Source organism: Colletotrichum destructivum, chromosome 4, assembly GCF_034447905.1.
Source record: "Colletotrichum destructivum chromosome 4, complete sequence".
Lineage (NCBI taxonomy): Eukaryota > Fungi > Ascomycota > Sordariomycetes > Glomerellales > Glomerellaceae > Colletotrichum > Colletotrichum destructivum.
The window spans coordinates 4082193-4102466 of record NC_085899.1 but is presented as its reverse complement, the minus strand read 5'-3'; the positions used below and the strand labels follow the sequence as shown (position 1 = coordinate 4102466).

At 53.1% G+C, this 20274-nt stretch overlaps 9 protein-coding genes across 9 annotated transcripts; 5 read left to right on the top strand and 4 right to left on the bottom strand.

Moving 5' to 3' along the window:
- Window positions 1–1461: 1461 nt before the first annotated feature.
- On the top strand, window positions 1462–4454 carry CDEST_07187 (Putative oligopeptide transporter, OPT superfamily; the record flags this gene model as incomplete). The annotated part of the gene is made up of 12 exons (XM_062923346.1): window positions 1462–1684; window positions 1751–1834; window positions 1891–1924; window positions 1978–2016; window positions 2081–2308; window positions 2364–2470; window positions 2528–3158; window positions 3212–3404; window positions 3456–3797; window positions 3855–3949; window positions 4003–4342; window positions 4395–4454. 12 exons carry the CDS (start codon window positions 1462–1464, stop codon window positions 4452–4454), a joined length of 2376 nt encoding a protein of 791 aa, XP_062779397.1.
- Window positions 4455–4825: 371 nt separating this feature from the next.
- CDEST_07186 (Putative NAD(P)-binding domain superfamily) lies at window positions 4826–6298 on the top strand. The gene is made up of 3 exons (XM_062923345.1): window positions 4826–5196; window positions 5256–5386; window positions 5442–6298. Exons 1-3 carry the CDS (start codon window positions 4905–4907, stop codon window positions 6204–6206), a joined length of 1188 nt encoding a protein of 395 aa, XP_062779396.1. The 5' UTR covers window positions 4826–4904; the 3' UTR covers window positions 6207–6298.
- Window positions 6299–6345: 47 nt separating this feature from the next.
- CDEST_07185 (Putative glycoside hydrolase family 18, catalytic domain, glycosyl hydrolase family 18 (GH18) active) lies at window positions 6346–7783 on the bottom strand (the record flags this gene model as incomplete). Its single annotated transcript, XM_062923344.1, has 3 exons — window positions 6346–7185; window positions 7247–7490; window positions 7554–7783. The coding sequence occupies 3 exons, from the start codon at window positions 7781–7783 to the stop codon at window positions 6346–6348; spliced, it is 1314 nt and encodes a 437-aa protein (XP_062779395.1).
- Window positions 7784–8982: 1199 nt separating this feature from the next.
- On the top strand, window positions 8983–13089 carry CDEST_07183 (uncharacterized protein; the record flags this gene model as incomplete). Its single annotated transcript, XM_062923342.1, has 7 exons — window positions 8983–9018; window positions 9114–9443; window positions 9511–9594; window positions 9655–9764; window positions 9823–10898; window positions 10956–12399; window positions 12456–13089. The coding sequence occupies 6 exons, from the start codon at window positions 8983–8985 to the stop codon at window positions 11666–11668; spliced, it is 2349 nt and encodes a 782-aa protein (XP_062779393.1). The 3' UTR covers window positions 11669–12399; window positions 12456–13089.
- CDEST_07184 (Putative NADP-dependent oxidoreductase domain-containing protein) lies at window positions 11795–12974 on the bottom strand (the record flags this gene model as incomplete). The annotated part of the gene is made up of 3 exons (XM_062923343.1): window positions 11795–12399; window positions 12456–12850; window positions 12961–12974. 3 exons carry the CDS (start codon window positions 12972–12974, stop codon window positions 11795–11797), a joined length of 1014 nt encoding a protein of 337 aa, XP_062779394.1.
- Window positions 13090–13306: 217 nt separating the features above from the next.
- Window positions 13307–14557, top strand: CDEST_07182 (Putative NAD-dependent epimerase/dehydratase, NAD(P)-binding domain superfamily). The gene has a single exon (XM_062923341.1). It carries the CDS (start codon window positions 13597–13599, stop codon window positions 14554–14556), a length of 960 nt encoding a protein of 319 aa, XP_062779392.1. The 5' UTR covers window positions 13307–13596; the 3' UTR covers window position 14557.
- Window position 14558: 1 nt separating this feature from the next.
- Window positions 14559–16885, bottom strand: CDEST_07181 (Putative FMN-dependent dehydrogenase, cytochrome b5-like heme/steroid binding protein). Its single transcript, XM_062923340.1, has 5 exons — window positions 16532–16885; window positions 15921–16468; window positions 15405–15865; window positions 15134–15342; window positions 14559–15067 (listed from the first exon to the last, which is right to left on the bottom strand). The coding sequence occupies exons 1-5, from the start codon at window positions 16680–16682 to the stop codon at window positions 14904–14906; spliced, it is 1533 nt and encodes a 510-aa protein (XP_062779391.1). The 5' UTR covers window positions 16683–16885; the 3' UTR covers window positions 14559–14903.
- Window positions 16886–17278: 393 nt separating this feature from the next.
- On the top strand, window positions 17279–18390 carry CDEST_07180 (Putative aldolase-type TIM barrel). The gene has a single exon (XM_062923339.1). The coding sequence runs from the start codon at window positions 17378–17380 to the stop codon at window positions 18362–18364; it is 987 nt and encodes a 328-aa protein (XP_062779390.1). The 5' UTR covers window positions 17279–17377; the 3' UTR covers window positions 18365–18390.
- A 1-nt stretch (window position 18391) lies between these two features.
- Window positions 18392–20152, bottom strand: CDEST_07179 (Putative sialidase). The gene has a single exon (XM_062923338.1). The coding sequence runs from the start codon at window positions 19974–19976 to the stop codon at window positions 18834–18836; it is 1143 nt and encodes a 380-aa protein (XP_062779389.1). The 5' UTR covers window positions 19977–20152; the 3' UTR covers window positions 18392–18833.
- Between the last annotated feature and the right edge of the window lie 122 nt (window positions 20153–20274).

Below are 20274 nucleotides of genomic sequence, written 5' to 3'. Positions count from 1 at the left end.
CACATGGAGTGGGATATGTGGAATGCAACAGGTCATCGTGTGGCAAATTTGAAAAGCATGTTCCTACTTGCAAAGCTTGCAAGCCACGAGAAAACACACCAGTCTATTGGTATTTATCCAGCCATAAAGCTTGGTGCAAATTTGGTTCAGATAAAGGTTTGCACATTAGACATCATTTGTGGTTCGCGAAAAGTCATTCGTCTTCTTTCAATTCCCTGTGGTGGAGCCGTGCTCGATTCATCTCAACCTCTCGTTGTGAAAAATGAGAACTAGGAGACGCAAATTGGTGCAGGTACGGATTCGTCTCTTACACTCTGCTGCTGTGTTGCCTACTAGGACGTCACTTTCCGTTAGTGATGATCCAAAGGGAACTGCAGTTACGTGACTGGAACCAACGCCAAGTTTTATTACACATCGTCTTGGGCCATCTTGAATCACTGGGCCTGCCGGACATAACAAGAAGCCTCAGGGACGTGGGGTTTCCCCCCAGCCGGTCATCAACATAAAGGGTTAGGCTCATTAGCTCGGAAGTCTATGCCACTGCCATGAACGGTACCGCGAGTGGATGCGTATCCTTGCCGCATATCAGGAAAAAAGGGAGCCGAGTCCTTGAACCGATATCGGGTCACGGAGTTGTGAGATTCCCGTGAATGTGGGGCATTCGTCGAATACTCCCGGCCTGTTCCTTGCGGAAAGCGATGGGCTTTCGTCAACCGGCAAAACAAACATCTGAAAGAGGAGTTATACCCTTGGAATGGCCTTGGTGTTTTTACTGACTGTGGTGAGCTGGTTGTGCCATGTGCCAAGTGTTGCACTAAAGCAGTATCTGCATCGCAATGTCTCTGTGCTGTTGGCGAAGTGTCCTAGCCGTTTATTTTATCGGCTTGACCTCCAATATACTCTTGGCTAGACAAAGCTCTATTCGTCCCCGCGCTTTTCTCCCATCTCAATCCTCGGTAAGTTATTGAAAGCGTCTTGGCATGTCGCCACGGACATGTTCATACCGAGATGTCGGGACCAGGCCCGCTTCGGTGGGACGAGAAAGGATGGCGACTGGCCAGGCAAGTCTCGCGTCATTCAGAGTCTGCAAGCGAAAGCGAGCGTGGCCCCCAATCAAGAGGCCAGCGCCTCGACTCCCAGTCGGGGCCAGCCCGATATCACGTAAGTAAATATACGAAGTTGGGTTAGCCGCCCCGAACAGAGGTGAACCGCCATGCGAGCTATACCATGCCCTTATCGGTAGTACAGTCTTGGCTGCATTAAAGTTATGGGCCTCCGCGGGTTTAACACAACAGCGGTTGACGTGATAAGAGAGAATTGCGGACTCGGAGCACCTGCAAACAAACATGCATGGGAAATATAAGGAAGGGCCCGGGGGAAACGGAAACTTTGCCATCGCCCTGCGGATATTCTGGTTCCGGACAGAGACTCTCGCCACTTGGTCCGAGTCTCGAAAACAAGATGGCGAACACAAAGGCATCGGTCGTCTCTACATCCGCCATAGACGATGACGCCCCCTCATCCGTCGTCGCCACCGGTCGGGACGTTGACGCTTCGAACCTCGGCAGGCCTCAGGTCTTGGAGGATGACAAGTCGGACGACGGACTGAAGACGAACGACCCCGAGCGAAACGAATCCGAAGACGAGAGGCAGCTTGTGAACGGGGCTGTCGTGATTAGAGACGGTAACTCAACAATGGCTTCATAATTCTATCCAACGGGCTTCAGTTTGGCTGATCCGGCAAGCATAGGCAACGACGTTGCAAGATACGTTGTCAGCACCCAGGACGATGGCGACGCCTCCTGCACGTTTAGATCTTTCATCATCGGCTCCGGTAAACATACACCTTGAAGCCCCTGCCGACTTTGTCCAGCAGCTAACCTTGGGAAGGTCTCACCGCACTGGCGGCTTGCATCAACCAGATGTTTGTCCTTGGGCTCTCTTCACGAGCATGGCTTTTACTGACATCAGCCCCAGTTACTTCTACAAGCCTGTAGACGTCTCTTTCGCCTCCGTGTAAGTTACATTGTCCATTTACCCCCCCAAAGTACCTAATAGACAGTGAAGACTGACAGAACAGCTTCCTCTGCTTGATGGCCTATGTAATTGGCGTCACATGGTCCGTCGTGCTCCCTCGCCGTCATCACGTCGAGCAATACCTCCCATCGCAAGCGAAATGGCTCGGGCCCGTGGTTCACTTTATCAACCCCGGTCACTTCGGCTTGAAGGAGCACGCCGTCGCCTCGATCCTGTCGACTTCAAGTGGCAACGGCGCTGCCATCGTTCAGGTCTTTGGCGCAGAACGACTGTGAGTGCCTCTTGTCGATGGTGTTACAAGGCGATACTGACAAGATGATGACTAGCTTCTACAACCGAAACACTGACGCCGCTACTGCCATTCTCACCGTCTTTTCTGCCTCAATCTTCGGTTATGGTCTCGTAGGCATTCTGAGGTCTATTCTCGTTCATCGTAAGTGCAACTCACAACCAAACCTTCGGACGAACGCAGAAGGCTGACACGTGACAGCGAGCGAGATGGTATGGTGGCAGTGTCTTCCCATGATCTCGATTTATCAGACTCTTCACCGCGAGCCTGAAGGGAACAACAAGGACAGACTTCGCATGTTCGGCTTCACTTCCATCGGCATGTTCATCTGGGAACCCATCGCGTCGTACATCTGGCCTTGGCTCAACGGCATCTCGATCCCATGCCTCGCTTCCATGAAGGCAGCACCGCCAACCCGAAAGGTCCTCATGACAATCTTTGGCGGCATCTCCTCCAACGAGGGCCAGGGCATCCTCAACTTCTCTCTCGACTGGCAGTACATCACGTCCCGGTATATGTCCCTCCCGCTTTTACAGCAGGCCAATTCGTGGGTGGGCATCGTGCTCTCCTACATCATGTGCTTCAGCCTCTACTACGGCGGGGCCTGGGGCGCCAAAAAGTTCCCGTTCATGTCGACGGCCATGTTTGATGGCAAGACGGGGAAGGTGTACAACCAGACGGCCGTCTTTGGCCAGAACGCAATCTTGGACCCCGAGGCGCTGGAGATCCACGGCCTCCCTCGGTTGACGGCATCCAACGTGTGGGCGAACATGGCGGCGATGGCGGCGATTGGGGCCCTGCTCACCCATATCTCGCTTTTCTACGGACCTCTGTAAGTGTACCTGAGGTAAAAAATCTGGCGGAGGGTTGTGCTGATTCAGACAGTATCAAACGATCACTGAAGCAGGCCTGGAAGAAAGAGGAGACTGACCCCCACTACAAGATCATGCAAGAGAAGTACAAAGATGTCCCGATGTGGTGGTACATCGCTATTCTTCTTGTTGGTTTCTTCACTGGTCTGGGTGCCGTCATCAGGGGCAATACCACGCTCGACGCCTGGGCTTACGTCTGCGCCATTGTGAGTCTGATTCTAATGCATGGCGTCTCCTTTTGCTAATAGGGGTACCAGCTCCTCGGATGCATTGTTGCGCCTTTCTCGCTCTGCCTGTACGGGTTGCTTGGCACCAGTGTCGCAACGAACAACCTATCAAAGATGCTTTGCGGTGTTCTCCAGCCTGGGAAGCCCGTGGCAAATCTCTACTTCTCCATGTTTAGTCACGAGGTCACAGTACTTTCGGTGTTCTTGTCAACCGATCTCAAGATGGCCCAATACCTCAAGATCCCTTGGAGGACCATGTTCCTTCTTCAGACGTGGGGAAGTTTGTTTGGAACTGCTTTGAACTACGTCATCATGGACACCATTGTTGCCAACCGGCGAGAGATTCTCCTCGATCCCATCGGGAACCAAGTTGTAGGTCTTCTAGTTGAGGTATCTCGATGTGTCATAGAGATGCTGACAGGATTTCAGTGGAGCGGACGCAAGATTCAGTCCCTGAACACTACTGCTGTGACCTGGTCTCTTGCCAAGTATGTTTACGGCTTCGGGAAAGACGGATATGGATGGTAAGTCACAAATCGCCTGTTTGTTCATTTTACATGCCTAACCCTCAGGGTAGGATTCCGCTCTCTATCGTTATTGGAGCCGCCATCCCCGTCATCCTCTGGCTCGTGTCGCGCAAGTACAAGACGATCTACGGCTGGGAGGTCCGCAAGCTCGTCACCCCCGTGATCTTCCACAACGCCTCTGAGACGACGTCGGGTACGACGTCCGTGATTTGGTCTCAAGTTGCGACCGGACTATGGTCTCAATGGTACATGCGTCTGCGCCACCCGGCTTGGTTTGGAAAGTACAACTACATCGTAGGCGGCGGTCTCGACGCTGGTGCCAAGGTCATGATGTTCATCCTGACCTTTGCTGTTGCTGGCGGTTCAGGAAAGGAGGTCCCCTTCCCTACGGTGAGTAATTTTGTAGACCTATCCTCAGTTCAAGAGACTAATTCGATGATAGTGGTGGGGTAATCCCAATTCGAGCTCGAAGCAGTACGCCGACTATTGTGGCACTGGCTGATGGGCAAAGGATATTTAGTGGACGAATAGGTGCCTGTCAACTAGACAGAGCCAAATATGTAGGGGTGGTGTAAATAGAGACAATGTGTCACCGACTTATAGTCGTTAGTCTGTTTTCATTAATATTGAGTATCAATCCAACAAGTCTAGGGCCTCCAACTGTATCCCCTTTCCGAAGTTCTGAGAGACCACTTGACGAATTCCACGGAATCGCATTGCATCAAGGGTCGACCATACCGATTGGACGCCGCCGGCGTGACGGATTCGGCGTCGTTTCCCCACTATGAATCATAGTGGCTCACTGAGAGCGCATTGGGCCTGCATGTGATTTGAAGAGAATTTCGAAAACTGCCGGTTTGGGTAAAACCTCCAAACTGCCACTGTCCAGGGTTTTCTTGGAGCCTCCGTCCCGATTTATTGGATATTCTGAAGCTTCAAACGTCCACCAAACATGACCGAACGAAACCATGCCATCGTCTTTGGAGCCGCAGGTCTACTTGGCTGGGCGACTGTCGACCAGCTGCTCTCCAACTACCCGACCGAAGGCTCCTTTGACAAGGTCACTGTCGTCATCAACCGCCCTCTGTCTGAGGTCGAGTTCTTCTGGCCGAAAGAGTCGGCGAGCCGGCCTTCTCTGCAGATTGTTTCTGGGGTGAACTTGAGTAGCACCACGGAGGACCTCATGAGACAGCTGGATGATAAGGTCCAGGGAGTCAAGGATGTTACCCACGTGTTTTATTTCGGTATGAGACCCTGTATCTGGGTGTCTTTTTCTTGTGGCTGACCTCTTTTCTTTCTCTAGTTTTCAACCAGGTCGCTGATGACCACATCCGAGAGTGCGAAGTCAACTGCGGCATCATGCAGAGAGTCGTCGACTCGCTCACGTCATTGTCATCGAACCTCAAGTCTTTCGTTTACCCCGGAGGCACAAGAGTGAGTTGTGATTCCATCGCGTAAACTCGACGGACCACCAAGCTTACAAGCATAGGGGTATGGGATCTACGTGCCCGGCGGAACCTTTGAGGCTCCATTGAAGGAGTCTATGGCAGACAACCTCCCCAGAGACTACGCCAAAACTGTCGCATACCCGTGGTTCCGTGAAATTCTCGCGAAAGCAAGCGAAGGCAAGCAGTGGACTTGGTCAGAAGTGTGCCCCGACGCAGTCGTTGGTTTCACGCCAAACGGATCTGGGTTCTCTCTCGCGCTCCACTGGGCACAGTACCTCTCGCTCTACGCCTACAACCACGGGGTTAACGACAAATCTGAGACTCCTGTTGAGGTAGCGTTTCCTGGAAACGAAGGCGGTTACAACAGCCTCTTTACTCCAGTGTCGTCTCGCGTTCTCGGCCGTATCGCCGTCCACGCCTCCTTGAACGGTGACAAATGTGATGCCAAAATCATCAACATGGCCGACAGTGCGACGCCCACCAGTTTCAGCCAGATCTGGCCCGATCTGGCTGGTTGGTTCGGGCTGAAGGGAGTGGGCCCCACGGGAGACGAGAAGGCATTGAAGCCTGGTGAGTATGTCCTGAAGAACAAGCACCTCTTCGAGAGGGAGGGTTTCAACAAGGCGGTAGTTGCTGGTGTCGGCGGTGGAAGCTCGCAACTTGACAGTGTGGGATACTGGTTGTCATTTGATCGGCAGCTTAGTCTGGAAAGATTGAGGACGGTAGGGTTTACTGAGGAAAGAGACCCGGTTGAAGGCTGGTTGGAAGCATTCGAGAAATTTAGACAAGCAGGCATTATTATGTAGGTCTATGCACACGGATGTGGCTAGCTAACTATTCACAACGATAGGCGTCTGTGAAGCCAAAGGAGGATACGTGTGGTCATTGATACGCGGGCTTGTAAATTGTGATTTTAAAAACACTGATGTTGAGGTAGCAAGAACACTATCTCCCCTCAGAACTCCGGTTCGTCTCTGGGATCGAGGTAAGGTTACTCTTCATCCCGTTGCGAATGTTGTCGTACTGAGAGACTGGGTATGAGAGCAAGTTTGGCGATTTCTCGAGCCCTCCCAAACCAGCTGCCATTTTGCGGACGAGGCTTTCGCGGCCGATTTTGTCCCCCGTGGCCTCCCAGAACATGGCCCCGCCAAGTTTCTTCTTCTTGATATATGCCTGTTTGTACTTTGCACTCTTCATATTGTCAAACGACACCAATTCGCCGGTGGTGTTGTCGTAAGAGTATGTTGCCTTGGCCTCGTTGTCGAAATGAACCTTGGATCTCGGCCGGGGGAGGTCTTTATATAGCAAAATGCCAGGCTGGCCGAGAGTGCCGTTAGGCACGCCACAGTATGGCTCACCAAGGCCCCGAGTTTTGCTGAATGCCCTTCCATAGAGCGGCATGCCCAGGTTGATTTTTCCAGGTGCCACTCCGCCATTGGCATAATCTTTGATTGCGCGTTCGATGCTGGCTTTCGTGCTCATGGGGTTGGCCTTGTTTCCGAAGACGTTGGATTGATGACCCGTGGTGTTGTCCCAGGGGCCTGCGAAATCGAAGGCCATGAGAGACCAGAAGTCGAGAGACTCGTCCATCGCCTTGAGGTTGAAAGCCCGGTAGTTTTGCGGCCCAGCGGGCGCCGCAAAGCCCAGGGCAAAGTGGTATCCCTCGGCGTGCTTCGCGGAGTAATCATCGAGGCCTTTGCGGAGTTCAGTAAGCATCTTTACACAGTTGATGTTCGTCTCGGTGGTATTAGGATATTCCCAGTCGAGATCGATACCGTCCATCCCCTTGGATCTCACGGTTAGAAGATGTTGACCTGTCCATCTTTGCAGGACGAGAGACACTTACCCAGTCCGCTACCAGCTTGACAGCGGAGGAAACGAAGTTGGCCCTGCGAGCATCGTCGGCGGCAACCGGCGCAAACTTTGGGGAGAAGGTATACCCGCCAATCGACAGGATGACCTTCATGTTGCGGTTGGCCATCTTTTTGAGATACAGTTGCTTGACCAAGCCGTAGGCGTTATTTCCCGGCTCGTTGGTGCTGTCATTGCCGAACGGCTTCCCGGTGTCTGCCCACGGATCGGAGGAGGCGCTTGAGACGCACGCGACTTAGCACACTTATGCAAGGTCGTATCAATGGCATGTAAGGACTTACACGGTACCATTGGGCAGAATGTCCGCAAACGCGTAGAGAACATGAGAAATTTCCTCTACAGGGATATCGTCAGGATTGTACCCCGCGCCATATATGCCCCAGTTCGTCACATATAAAATATTACGATGGCCTTGCTTCACGGTCGAGTTCCCACATGAGCGTCCCGACGGGGCCACCGCAACAACTCGAGTTACCGTGACAAATACTGCGACAAGAGCGAGGAGCAACATCTTTAGCGGTAGCTATGTGTCCAAAACACGGGCGGAGTAATTGTGACAAAAGTAGGTCGGGCCATGAAATGGCAGCAGAGCCTCATATATGCAGGATATCATCTGCATGCCATACATGCAAGGGCATTACAGGAACGTGGGAGAACCCGAGGGACTTGTCTTGCAAAGCAAAAGAAGCTTCTGAAGGACGCGTCTCTTTTTTGTTAAGCTTTTTGAAACAGGGAGCTGATAGATTTCTGTCCCTGTTGGTTGGATCTCCCGTTCCCCTTTCGTTTAGCGAACTGGCAGTGCCACGCTGATTCCGGATGGTTGATCCAACCAGCGTAGAGAAGTAGCCCATGCCGTGCAAGTCTGGGGAGTTTCGGGGATCCCGTTAGAACACATGAGCATCTCTCCGAGGTGCCATTCGCTGAGAAGCACCGAAATGGACACAAAATGCCTAAACAGTGGCAATGGCCAGACGAACCTCGGTTTTGCTCTCACCATTGCAGAGAAAGCTTCGACTGCTGCCCGACATTTGCATCTGGATTGGTTTCGCGTTTCAACCCTCAAAGCTTGTTGGCCTCGTCGACCTCTCCTAGAGCTTTGTCTCCCTATCGAAGGAGACAGCCTTTTCTTGCTGATGACCTATCACAATTTTGGCTGAAGAAGAAGACACTTTGCAGGGCGGTTCAGACCACGCAAGCAATCTGGCAAATATTCGGACAAGTCTATTGGCCTATGTTCAACGATGCTTTGCTAGTAAGGTAAGTAGATACGCACCAACTGCTTGGGCAAATGTTATCTCCGTGAATCCATATCATGCTCCTCAGTCAAGCCATCTCACGTGTTAGAACGTAGCAGCCAAACCCACAAGCCCCGCCTTGTTGGTACGGTTTTCCAAGTCACACAGGAACCGGTTGGTCTGTCGGTGTCTATATCCTTCAGCGACGGCCTCACTGTGGGCTACTACAAAGAAGAAACCAAGGGAAAATCAGAACCACCACTTTGTCATTTGAATTCAAACATTGCATGTAGACTGGGCATCCCAGAGCTTGTATAATGGTTCATCTAGTTTTTAGGACATTTTCTTTTCGAGGCTCCACGTCCAAGCACCATCTCAGACATCCCGTGATCACAACTAGGTAGGTCGCTTGCAGCTTGAATTTCAAATGATTTGACTACTAAAACAGCTAAAATTCTTGAATAGAATTGAGAGCATGACCCAAGCTGTCTTTGAGCCGCTCAAGGCAGCGGTATGACATCTGATTAAGATAGCTCTAGAGCAGATGCCCCATAAATAATAAATACCTTATCAAACGGTAAAACAATAATACACGCATCAGAACAGCACCTTGTGATAGAATTGCGGGGGTGGGGGTGGGCTCCATGTCCCTCAATCATCTCGAACGGCTTTCTAAGCTGCCGCGGGGACGTCGAGCAGATCCCCCCCTGTCCCTTCTCCACACACAATGCCGGCCACGCGGACGCTTGTCACTTCTTATTGGGAGGACTTCTCCTCTTTTTGCTCCTCACGGCCGGCTCCAGAGAGTCCCGGGAGTTTCGCAAACTACACACACCTGTCAAGACACAGCACCGAGCCTCACCAGACGAGCTTGCGGTATCGGCCATGTCAAAACGCAGCTGGTCGGATGCCAACGAGGGCATGGAATTCATGACGGTGGGGGACTTTATCTTCTTTGCTGTGTCCTCTACGCAACATGCTGACTGGCCATGGCAAACCTCAGCTGATCACGGCTGGAAATGGCGAGCAGTCCTTTCCGCAGATATCTCGGAAAATCAAGGCGTGTGCGGCGTGCCGAAAACACAAGGTCTGCAGGCTTGATGGGCCCCTTTCTCGGAAAGTCTCGTGACTAAACCAGACTTTGCAGATAAAATGTCTGATGGACGAGAGTGGCCCTCCATGCCGTCGATGCGCTGAACGAAATCTGGGTTGCGTCTTGGGGAAGAACTTGCAAAGCATAATCGACGAGAAGACTCAGTGAGAGAATGCCCCGCGTCTGATGTTGTAATCAGATGAAATATTAACATTCTTGCAGGTACAACGAAGCCGTTTTCCAAGACATCGAGAACCTGCACAACACACTCAAGGAAGTCTCCAAGAAAGTCGGTCTACCCGAACCCGCTGCTCTACAATGTTCGGCGCTGCAGAAGTCCGCAGTATCGCCCTCACAGCCAATCCGTTCGGTCCATGGCGTGAGCGGGAACGGATACCGCCTAGGAGTGTCCGTGCAAGACAACCACGGTCCATCTTGCGACAACTCGCCCAAGATCTCACCAGAAGACGAGAACCTCCCGCACGTACCGATCCATTCACTCTACGCCCTTACGAAACTGAGAGCTCTGAGGTCACCAGACGCCCCGGAGGGCCACTCGAGCCCTGCCCGGGATGATTTTATCTCCAGAGGCGCCTTACAACTGGAAGACGCCGAGCGTCTTTTCTGCCTCTACCGAGACCGCCTCGATGCCTTCATGTACGGGGTTGGGTGCAAGTATCAACAGCTGGAGGAGCTGAGACGTAAGAGCCCGATCCTGACCGCGGCAACTTTGACTGTCGCCGCCCTTCACGACCCCCAGTCCAACAGCTTGTACGGCATTTGCAGCTCAGAATTCCGCACCCTTACGGAACGATCCATGTTTGATCGCAGAGTGAATCGTGACTATCTTCGCGCCATGTGCGTGGCGTCGTATTGGCTGAGTGACGTGAGCTGGATGCTTTCGGGGTACGCGATACGAAGAGCGGCCGAGTGCAACTTGCACAACAGCTACGCCCGCGCCATCGAGGAGAAGAGTGAAGAGGCTGCCGATGGGGCGCGCTTATGGTACATCCTCAACATCTGCGACCAACACCTTGCCACTCTCTATGGGCGGCCTGCCATAGTGCAGGAAGACTCTTCAATGCAACAATGGGAGAGCTTCCTAAAGTCTCCCGTCTCGACCGAGGAGGACAAGCGCCTGGCAAGTCAGGTAGCCCTTCTTGGAGTAATCGGCAGCATCAGGGAGTTATTCGGCCCTGACAAGGGCCAACCGACCCCGCGGGCCTACGTTCATCAGATCACTCACTTCAGCAAACAACTGGACCACTGGATCAAGCACTGGTCAGAAACTTTGCCAGGTGAGTTGTCAACTGATAGTCGACTTGCAAAAGAACGTTCATTCTGATATTTTGCAGAACAGTATCAACACATCGGCCGCTTCCCTCGAAAGGGGGCATTGTTACACTTCCATTTCGCAAAGCTTCACCTCTACTCACACATCTTTCGAGGCCTCTCGGGCGACAGCCCGATACCCCATCACTTCCTCGACTGTGCGGCATCGGCCATCTCCGTCGCGACCTCCACGATCGACTTCATCATTACCGATCCAGATGTCGCGGCCGGGGTCGTGGGGATGCCGTCCTACCTGCACTGCATGACTGCCTTCGCGTGCATGTTCCTAATCAAGGTCGCGGTCAAGTACGGCGGAGACCTCGTCGAGCCGCAGCGCGTATGGGGCCTCACGACTGATCTCGTACGGCACTTTCGGTCTCTGCCGGCGGGCCGGTGGCATTTGGCGAACCTCATGGCGCCGGGCCTCGAGCGTATGGTTGCGACGCTGAAACCCGGTCAATCGGGCGAACCTGGTCACCATCACTCGCACGTCGAGACCGTCAACACTGGGGACCGTCTCAATACCAACGGCGTCATCGATGCTCAGCTTGCGGGTTCGAATACGGATGGAACATTGATGGGCCCCGAAGGGGAATTCTTCTTCGACTACGACATGAGTTTCGGGCTGTCTCCGGTCTTCCAGTTCGACATGTCGTCCTTGAACACCGATACTCAGACTATAACGGGCCAAGATTTCACCCAAGTCGACTATCAAACGACAAGGCCTGGAACTTGATCACGATCGAGTATACCTCACTTGATGTGGAGTTTGATGGGTCAAAATGGCAACAGATGACCGATGAAACATTGGCTGACGCATTTAATGGCTTTCTACATTCTTTATAGACTAATCATGTGGAACCTACATCCCTTGAATGTTCCTTGGTCTGTATTCGCTTTCCAGGTATTGACACTCCTCTTCGGTCAACTTCAGCTTGAGTGCTTCTATTGTCTCTTTGATCCTCCTTTCCGAACTCAACCCCACAATGGGCCAGCATCCCTTCTGCAACACCCAAGCAGTCGAGACTAGGGCCATGCTGACGCCCCTCTTCTTCGCAATCTCTTCGACACGGTTGACGATATCAAGATTGGCGTCCGCGAACCACGCTTGCGTCTTCTTATCCGTCTGGCTTCTCAGTGATGTACCCTCGCCCTCGTTGGAGAGGGGCTTTGCGAGCAAGCCGCGCGCAATGGGCGACCACGGAATCACTCCGACTCCAGTCGCGCGACAGAAAGGCAGCATCTCTCGCTCTTCCTCGCGGTACAGCAAGTTGTAGAACGGCTGCATCGAGATGAACTCGGTCCAGCCGTGTGACCGGGCGATGTACTGCAGGCGGGAGAACTCCCACGTGTACATAGACGATGCTCCGATATAGCGGACTTTACCGGACTGTACAACGTCGTGCAGGGCTCTCATGATCTCTTCGGGCGGCGTTTCTCGGTCAAGGCGGTGGATCTGGAGGACATCTACCACCGAGACGATCAGTTACACCACATCGGCCTAAAGAACCCAGTCAGCTTACCGATGTAATCCGTCCCGAGCCGCTCCAAGCACTTGTCGACAGCGTGAAAGACGTGCTTTCTGCTCAGACCCATCTGGTTGACCAGCGGTCCGTCATTGACACTGGCGGGCCGGGACTCATCGTCCATGACCGGGTTAAAGATCTTGGAGAGGATCACGACCTTCTGCCGCGGGATGTTGAATTTCTTGAGCGCTTTGCCGATGATGACCTCAGACTGTCCGTTCGAGTACGTGTCGGCCGTGTCCCAGGTGTTGATGCCGTTGTCGTACGCGGCCTTGAGCAGTTGCAGCCCCTCTTCCTCGTCGAGAACCCATGGTGAGCCTTCCCACTTGGACGAACCAAAGGTCATGCACCCCAGGATGATCTTGGAGATCTTGAGGCCAGTATTTCCGAGTCTAGTTTAGGGCTGTTAGGATCAAGAAAATTTGGGAGTGCACGAGGGACGTTCTCTGTGCAAGGCACGCTGCGTACGACTGTTGAAAGGTTCTGCGATGATTGAACTTACCTGACGTATTCCATTTTGAAGTTGCTATTACCTTTGAGTTGAGTTACAGATACAGTAAAGTCACCCGTAGTAAAAGATTACCATTACTAGACTCTGCCCATTTTCGAGGTTTTTGTTTGCATCGTCACGTCATCCCACATCGCTCCTCGGCCTAAACGCCTCTCCATCTTGCTCCTCATTCTGATTCTACACCCCCTGTCACCTCCGACAGATCCCCGGTCCCGGTGCGGGGAAAACGCCCCTCACGGATTTGAAGAGGTGGGACTATCGGCATTCTCACCGAAGCCTGATGTAGACGCCTTGCATCGGCCACTTGTCCGGCCGACAGCTCCAAACATCTCGAAGACTTGCATATTCGCCCGTCTGTAGCCGGCTACGTTCGGTAAACTCGCAGGAAAGATGAGGAGAAGCCCGAAGACGTAATTCGTCCCGGCTAAGAACCCCCTCATGGAAGATGTGGAAGAGAGAACAGCGAGGTCGGACGGTTAAAGCCGAGAGCTGCATGCACGATCACGCTCATGGTGCCAGAAACGCCTGGCTTTCGTTGAACAGATTCGTTCAGCGCCCTGCTAAGAAACACATAATCAAAGCACCTCGGAAAAAAAAACCCCCAAGACATCCCCAAGAGCAGCAAAAATGTCCAACGAAATTCTCGTCACAGGCGCCGCTGGCTTCGTCGGCCAGGCTCTCATCAGCGCCCTCATCAAAGCGAACCCGTCCACGACCCTTGTCGTCACGGATGTCATCGAGCCCCCGATCCCGGCCGACGTGGCGGGGGAGAGCAGCAGGATAAACTCGCTCAAGGCCGACCTCACCGACCCGTCAGCTGTCAGCTCCTTGCTCTCGAAGCAGTTCGCGGCGGTGTACCTCCTGCACGGCCTCATGTCTGGCGGAGCTGAGGCGAACCTTGACCTGGGTCTCAAAGTCAATCTCGACTCGGTCCGCGCCGTCCTCGACCATCTCCGCAAAAGCTACCCGGGGACGACCGTCATCTTCACCAGCTCGTGTGCGGTCTACGGCCCCCGCCAGCCCGTCATCGAGAGCGAGACGGTGCCGAAGCCGAAGACGTCGTACGGCACGGAGAAGCTCATCGTCGAGTTGTTGGTCGAAGATTATTCGCGTCGTGGGCTTATCGATGGCCGCATTGTCCGACTCCCGACGGTGACGGTGAGACCTGGTGCACCATCCGCCGCGGCGTCCAGCTTCGCTTCCGGTATCGTCCGCGAGTCTCTCAAGGGCGTCAAGAACATCCTGCCCGTCAGCCGAGATCTCGAAATTTGGGTCTGCAGCCCCGCAACGGTGGTCAAGAACCTCGTCAAGGTCAAAGACGTCCCGAAAGAGAAGTTTGGGGACTCAAGGGTCGTCAACCTGCCCGGCATCACCGTGACGGTCCAGGAGATCCTCGACGCGGTAGAGAAGGTCGGTGGCAAGGAGGCGCTGGCGCAGATTGAAGAGAAGAGGGACCCGGCGGTTTTGGCCATTGTCAACACATGGCCAGCCCGATTTGATGTTAGTAGAGCCTACAGTCTGGGCTTGGAACCGGATGGGCCGATTCTGGAGGCTGTTGAGGCGTTTTCAAAGACATTGGAGGCATAAGAACGAGCCATGATAGAGACGGTAGAAACATACAGGTGTCGACTCAAGACACAATCCATCTACCTCATTGACAACTTATTGAAACGTGCGAATATTCAGGCTTCGTGGAAACAGAGAATATCACTCTTTGCAGTTGCCATGTCTTGAAGACTCAATTGATGTCTCACTGTATCACCATACTTCACTCTTCGATATTAAAAACAAAATTATCCGTAAAGGTAGCAAATGATCTTTTCTATAGGAAAATTGGTTCGTATTTTTTGAAAATGTACGACACTTATTTCAGGCTAGTACTGTGAAAACACGTTTTAAAGAGTAGGACCAACGATAATCTACTGATCAACACGTTAGAGCTTCGACCGTGGTCTTCCCATAGGCTTCTTTTGTCTAGCTCGGTCCTCCGAAACCACCAAGTACTCGACATCCAGAGTGTTCACCATTGCAGGAGTTGCCTGCCTGAGGCTGGTGATACCACAAAGCCTCATCGAGGTTTCAAGCTCGTCTTTGAGGACTACAGATAAAAAACAATTAATGGTCAGCAGCTGTCTCCTATTCGTTCCCAACTCACAGCACTTACTCTGAGAGAGATGCTCTACGCCTGGCTGGCCGTAGACAAGAGAATACAGAAACGGCCTGCCCACACCGACTGCTGTGGCACCAAGTGCAATGGCCTTCAGTATATCCGACCCGCGCTCAAAGCCACCGTCGATATAAACCTCTAGCTTGTCGAAAATCTCAGGACACTGCTCTCGGAGTTCGAGCAGGACAAGAATGGAGGCTTGCGATCTGTGACCGGGGCGATGTCAGCGTGTGTTTACTCATATCATGATTCGGCTTTGGAAACCCACCCATCCAGAGATCGACCTCCGTGGTTGCTCAAAAGTACTCCGTCCACACCATACTCGACTGCTAGCCTGACGTCGTCCGCCGTCTGGACGCCTTTAAGAACAATGGGAACGCCGCTCGCTTCTCTGATCCACGAGAGGTCCTCCCAGGTGATGGACTTATCAATATACTGAGCCATTAAACGTCCGAGACCGCTGCCCTTCTTGTCCTTGCTGCTTTCGGCGCCGCTGATGGCAGCTCGGATGGTGCCTGCTTGGGCGGCACGCTCATCCGCCTCCCGCTTGCCGGGGACAGGTGCGTCCACGGTCACAAAGACTGCCTTAATACCCAGAGCACGGGCAGAACGAAGAATCGCTATCGTCTTGTGGCGCTCGGAGTTGATGTAAAGCTGGAAGAAGAAGGGCTGCGTGGGCGGAGCAGCCGAGACGATGGACTTGAGAGTGTAGGAAGCATTGCTCGAAATCTAGATTCTCAGCCATCAGCTTCATGGTCCGGTACTGAGACATGTGCGCGCTTACACATTGAATGATATTCTCATTTGCCGCTCCTCGACTCAGGGCTAACTCGCCGTCAGGATGCACCAGCTTCGCCATGGCGGCGGGCGAGATGAAGAAAGGGGCCGAGCTCTCGAAACCCAAGATAGTCGTCCTCATGTCGATATGGGATACGTTTCTCAGGATCCTCGGCCGGATCATGATGCGTCTCACAAGCTCCTTGTTGTTCTTGTGCGTTATGAGATCCGTAGCTGCAGAAGAGTAGAAAGCCCACGTCTTTGGCGTAAGTGCTTTGGAAGCGACAACCTCGAAATCCGGCACCCCAATGATGGAATCGAGTGGCGGTATGGCATTCTGTTCTTGGGTAGACGTGAATGCTGTTTGCACAGTCTCTGCAGATGATTTTGTTGTGCTGTTCGTGCCACCTGACTGTGATGAAGCTGCAGGAACGTCAGGAGTGGCGTCTTGCAAAACCCCGACGAGCTTCTCGTCAGGGAGCTCCTCGAGGATGTCCGGTGCGTGGACCTCATCAAAGATCTTTGTGGCATTTGAACCGGCACATTTGAGAAGGACTGGACGGTGTCTATGGTAAGTAACCTGTATATTGTTTGTTAAGGCAAATTGTCTAAACTCACCCGACGGGCCTCCTGGATGGTCATTGATGAAGTCAGTGATATCCCAGACTTTCGAGTGCACTGCTATCCAACAATCTGCCTTGGTGTTGTGCTTGCTGAGATCAGTCAAGCTGATCGTGGCTCGCTCCGGTTCCTGAGTCTTGGTCGTCATTGCGTTTCAGGTTCCGCGTGTATCAGCTTTCTGGTGTCTCTGTGAATTCCCAAGGATAGCAAGATGGCTAAGTCTTCCTTGAGCAGACGATATTGTCGGTGTGCGCCTGAGATAGTTGCTACAGCCACCACCAAACCCTATTATCCCTTGATTGTGTATGTCTGAGGCTTGACCGCCCTGAATGCAAAGGCCGTCCAAATCACGGCATCCCGGCATTGTCGGAGACGATCCCATTGCTTGCGCACTCCGCACTCCGCATGCACGTACCCCCCCCCCCCCCCCACGTATCGGCATTCTCGCCGATGTGGACCAAGACACAATGGCAAACGGCGTACAACTCTGAGCAGCAAGATGTCCTTTCCTCGAGAGAGCCATACGCAGGTCATTTGAATGGGTGGAATTGGGATCTCAAGAGGGGCTCGACTTCTCCGCGTGATCGGCATGTAACCCGGCTCGTGGCAACACATGCAGAGAGAGAATGAAGGCAGCCGAGGGGCATTCTAAATCTGCTGGCCTCCACATCCTCGGATTTGGAGGCGTTGTTATCATGAGGGGTTGGCTTCCATCGAAGCTAATTCATACCCTCATCTCCATCACTGTTTGATCACTCGTTCCAGTGTAGGAAGAAGCCGGCTGTACTACTCTGTACCAAATACGATTGTTCTATTCCTCCCTCCTCTAATCATCTCTCCAATATGCCTTCCAGCTCAATCCCCCCAAAATCAACCCCTCTTCCGGCCGGGGTCTACACCCCAGTCGTCACCATCTACAAAGCCGGCGACCCCAAACAGCCCGTCGACCATGATGCCATGTACAAGCAGTGCCAGGCGCTGGTTAAGGCCGGCATGCATGGCCTCGTTTACTCGGGAACCAATGGCGAACTCTGTCTTCTCACTTCCGACGAGCGCAAAGCCATCGTCGAAACCGCCGTCCGGGCCGTCAAAGACCTCGGCAAGCCAAACTACCCGATCGTCGCGGGCATCTCAGCGCAGTCGACGCGCGAGGCCATCATCAACGCCAAAGACGCAGCATCCGCGGGCGCAAACTTTGCGCTTCTGTTGCCGCCCAGCTACTGGCCCAAGGCACTTTCCGGCGAGGCGATATTGGGCTACTTCCGAGACGTCGCTGACAGCTCGCCCATCCCCATCGTCATCTACAACTTCCCCGCCGTGACATCCGGCGTAGATCTCGACTCGGACCAACTTGCTGCTCTGGCGTCCCATCCCAGCATTGTGGCTGTGAAGCTTACCTGCGGCAACGTGGGCAAGGTGACCCGGTTAGCGAGCCAGTTCACGCCTGAGCAGTTTGGCGTCTTTGGCGGCAGCAGTGACTACCTGCTGCCGACACTGGCTGCGGGAGGAAGTGGCTGCGTGACGGGGATGGGCAACATCTTTCCGGCTTCCACGTCGGCCTTGTTCGATTTGTGTAAGGCCGGAAAGGCGGAAGAAGCCTGGAAACTCCAGTACGCCGTAGCAAACGCGGAATGGGCGTGCAAGAAAGGAATAGCCCTCACGAAATTCGGCGCCTGGCACTTTTTAGGTCGCGAGATTGGAGTCGCTGACGAGTCCTCTTGGGAGATGAGGAGGCCGTATCTGCCGTTGGGTGACTCCACGAAGAAGTGGGCTTTGGAGACGTTCGCGGCGCTTGAAGCCACCGAGAAGCAAAGATCATGGAGCAGCTAAAGATGATAAAAATTCGATATTTAACCTGTCAGAAATGCAGTCAAGAGCTAGGATGTCGTATAATTAGAAGGGTAGGCATTAGCTTGCGAAAATTCCATACTCTCCCCCTATCTCACTAGCTGGTGCAAAAGCAAGACATTATGTAGATAGACAAAAGATTAATAGTGTCTCCTAGAAACATAAGACCGTTGAAATTGGGAGAAAAACACACTAAGCGCTCAGAATTTGCTTTTTGCAGCACTTGTCAGTCACCTGTTAACATAACCTGTGTCAAGTGATGAGCAGATGAATTCTCCCGAGGCAATTTCATTACACTTCGATTGTATCTCGCTCGCTTGATACAATCGGTGTATGTTTCCATTCGCGGAAATTGAGATATAATGTATCTTCAAAAGCTTAGTCTAAACTGCAGCCAAACCTGTTCCCTTTAGTGCAAGCCAGCACTTTCACCCAAGCTTCTGCCTTCTATCTATGCTCTGTCCACCCATCTTTCCACATCGTCTATGCGGACATATTTGATGTACTGCCTGTGAAAGGTGAAAGCAACATGTACCACTGCTACAGGACCCTCTTCCTCGACGGAGATGCTCGGATAGCTCAACTCTCGATTTGTCTTCTCGAGGGAGTTGTTCGTCATACAGAACCCATCGCCTTCTTCAAGCACTCTCTCTTTCCAGCCCAGTCCGTCGTCACTAGAAATGGCAATGGTCAACGCTTTCCGGGGGGTTCCCCAAATGGCATGCTTCCCGTTGACGGAGGCTTGATTTGGGCGCTTGTCGTCTTCTGGTGTAATGTCGTCGTAGAGACCTTCCCTCCTTGCCATGTCGGGCTCAGCCGCGGATCGATTGAAAACAATGACGACGTTTCCTGAAGGCAAGCGTGCGGCACATATACCGCTGTTGGGGTTTGGTAGCGTGGTCGGCTTGGGAGAGGCCCAGTTCAGCCCGTCGGAGGAGGTTGAGCGGTAAACATTGTCCGCCCAACGACTGCGGAAGAAGGCGACATATTCTGATCTCCCTTTCGCCGGCGGAACAATGTTCATATGCACGCAGCCGAGACTTTCGGGCACCACGCTTTCTGACCATGTTTGGCCATCATCTCGGGTAAAAAAGACGGAGGAAATGTCGTTGTTACCAATCCACCTCTGACCCGGTGTCGAACGGCAATGGAAAACGGGAAGAACCCAGGTCCCATCGCCAAGGACAACAAGAGGTTGACGTACGAACGCACCGGTGACACCCTCCAAGGGGTATCGGGGTTCTGACCAGGTTATGCCGTTATCACTTGATGTGCGAGCCATGATGTACGCGCCGTCTTGGTTGCCGGCATCTTGCGAAGTGTGAAAAAGCCAAACATCCCCTGACTTTGGTGCCCGGAAGAGAACGGGGTTCTGGCAGCTGCGATTGGTGTCGGATGAGACTTTCTGCGGCGTGGACCAGCCCTTCGAACCCGGTTCTTGACGAGACAGCCAGATGTTGATGTCCGGGAGACCTTCCTGGGAGCCCCCGAACCAGGCGCAAAGCAGAGTCTTGTCGGGTAGTTGGAGAAGGTTGGAGGCGTGCGACTGAACGGTTGCCGCAGGGATGGCAGCGGAGTGGAGAGTTGGGGACATTCTAGAACGATTGGTTTTGTTGGTTGTCGGCGACAAGGGCGAGTAGCAGAATGAGCTGCGCCAAAAGGTTGAAATTCCTGCAACTGGGCTACAACTGGGCTACAGGAAAACCAGACCCAAGGCGCTTTGTTTCGGTGCTTGCTTGCAACTTCGGATTTGAACTGACCATAGTTGGTTCTAAGTATTCAGTCATTTTGCTGCCCCTCATCCACTGTTTCCCCGCTTCCAGCTCCCCTTCCCTCTCTCTCTGTCGTCAGTCTGTGTTCAACCGGGACAATCTCCGGCTCCGCTCTTCTCC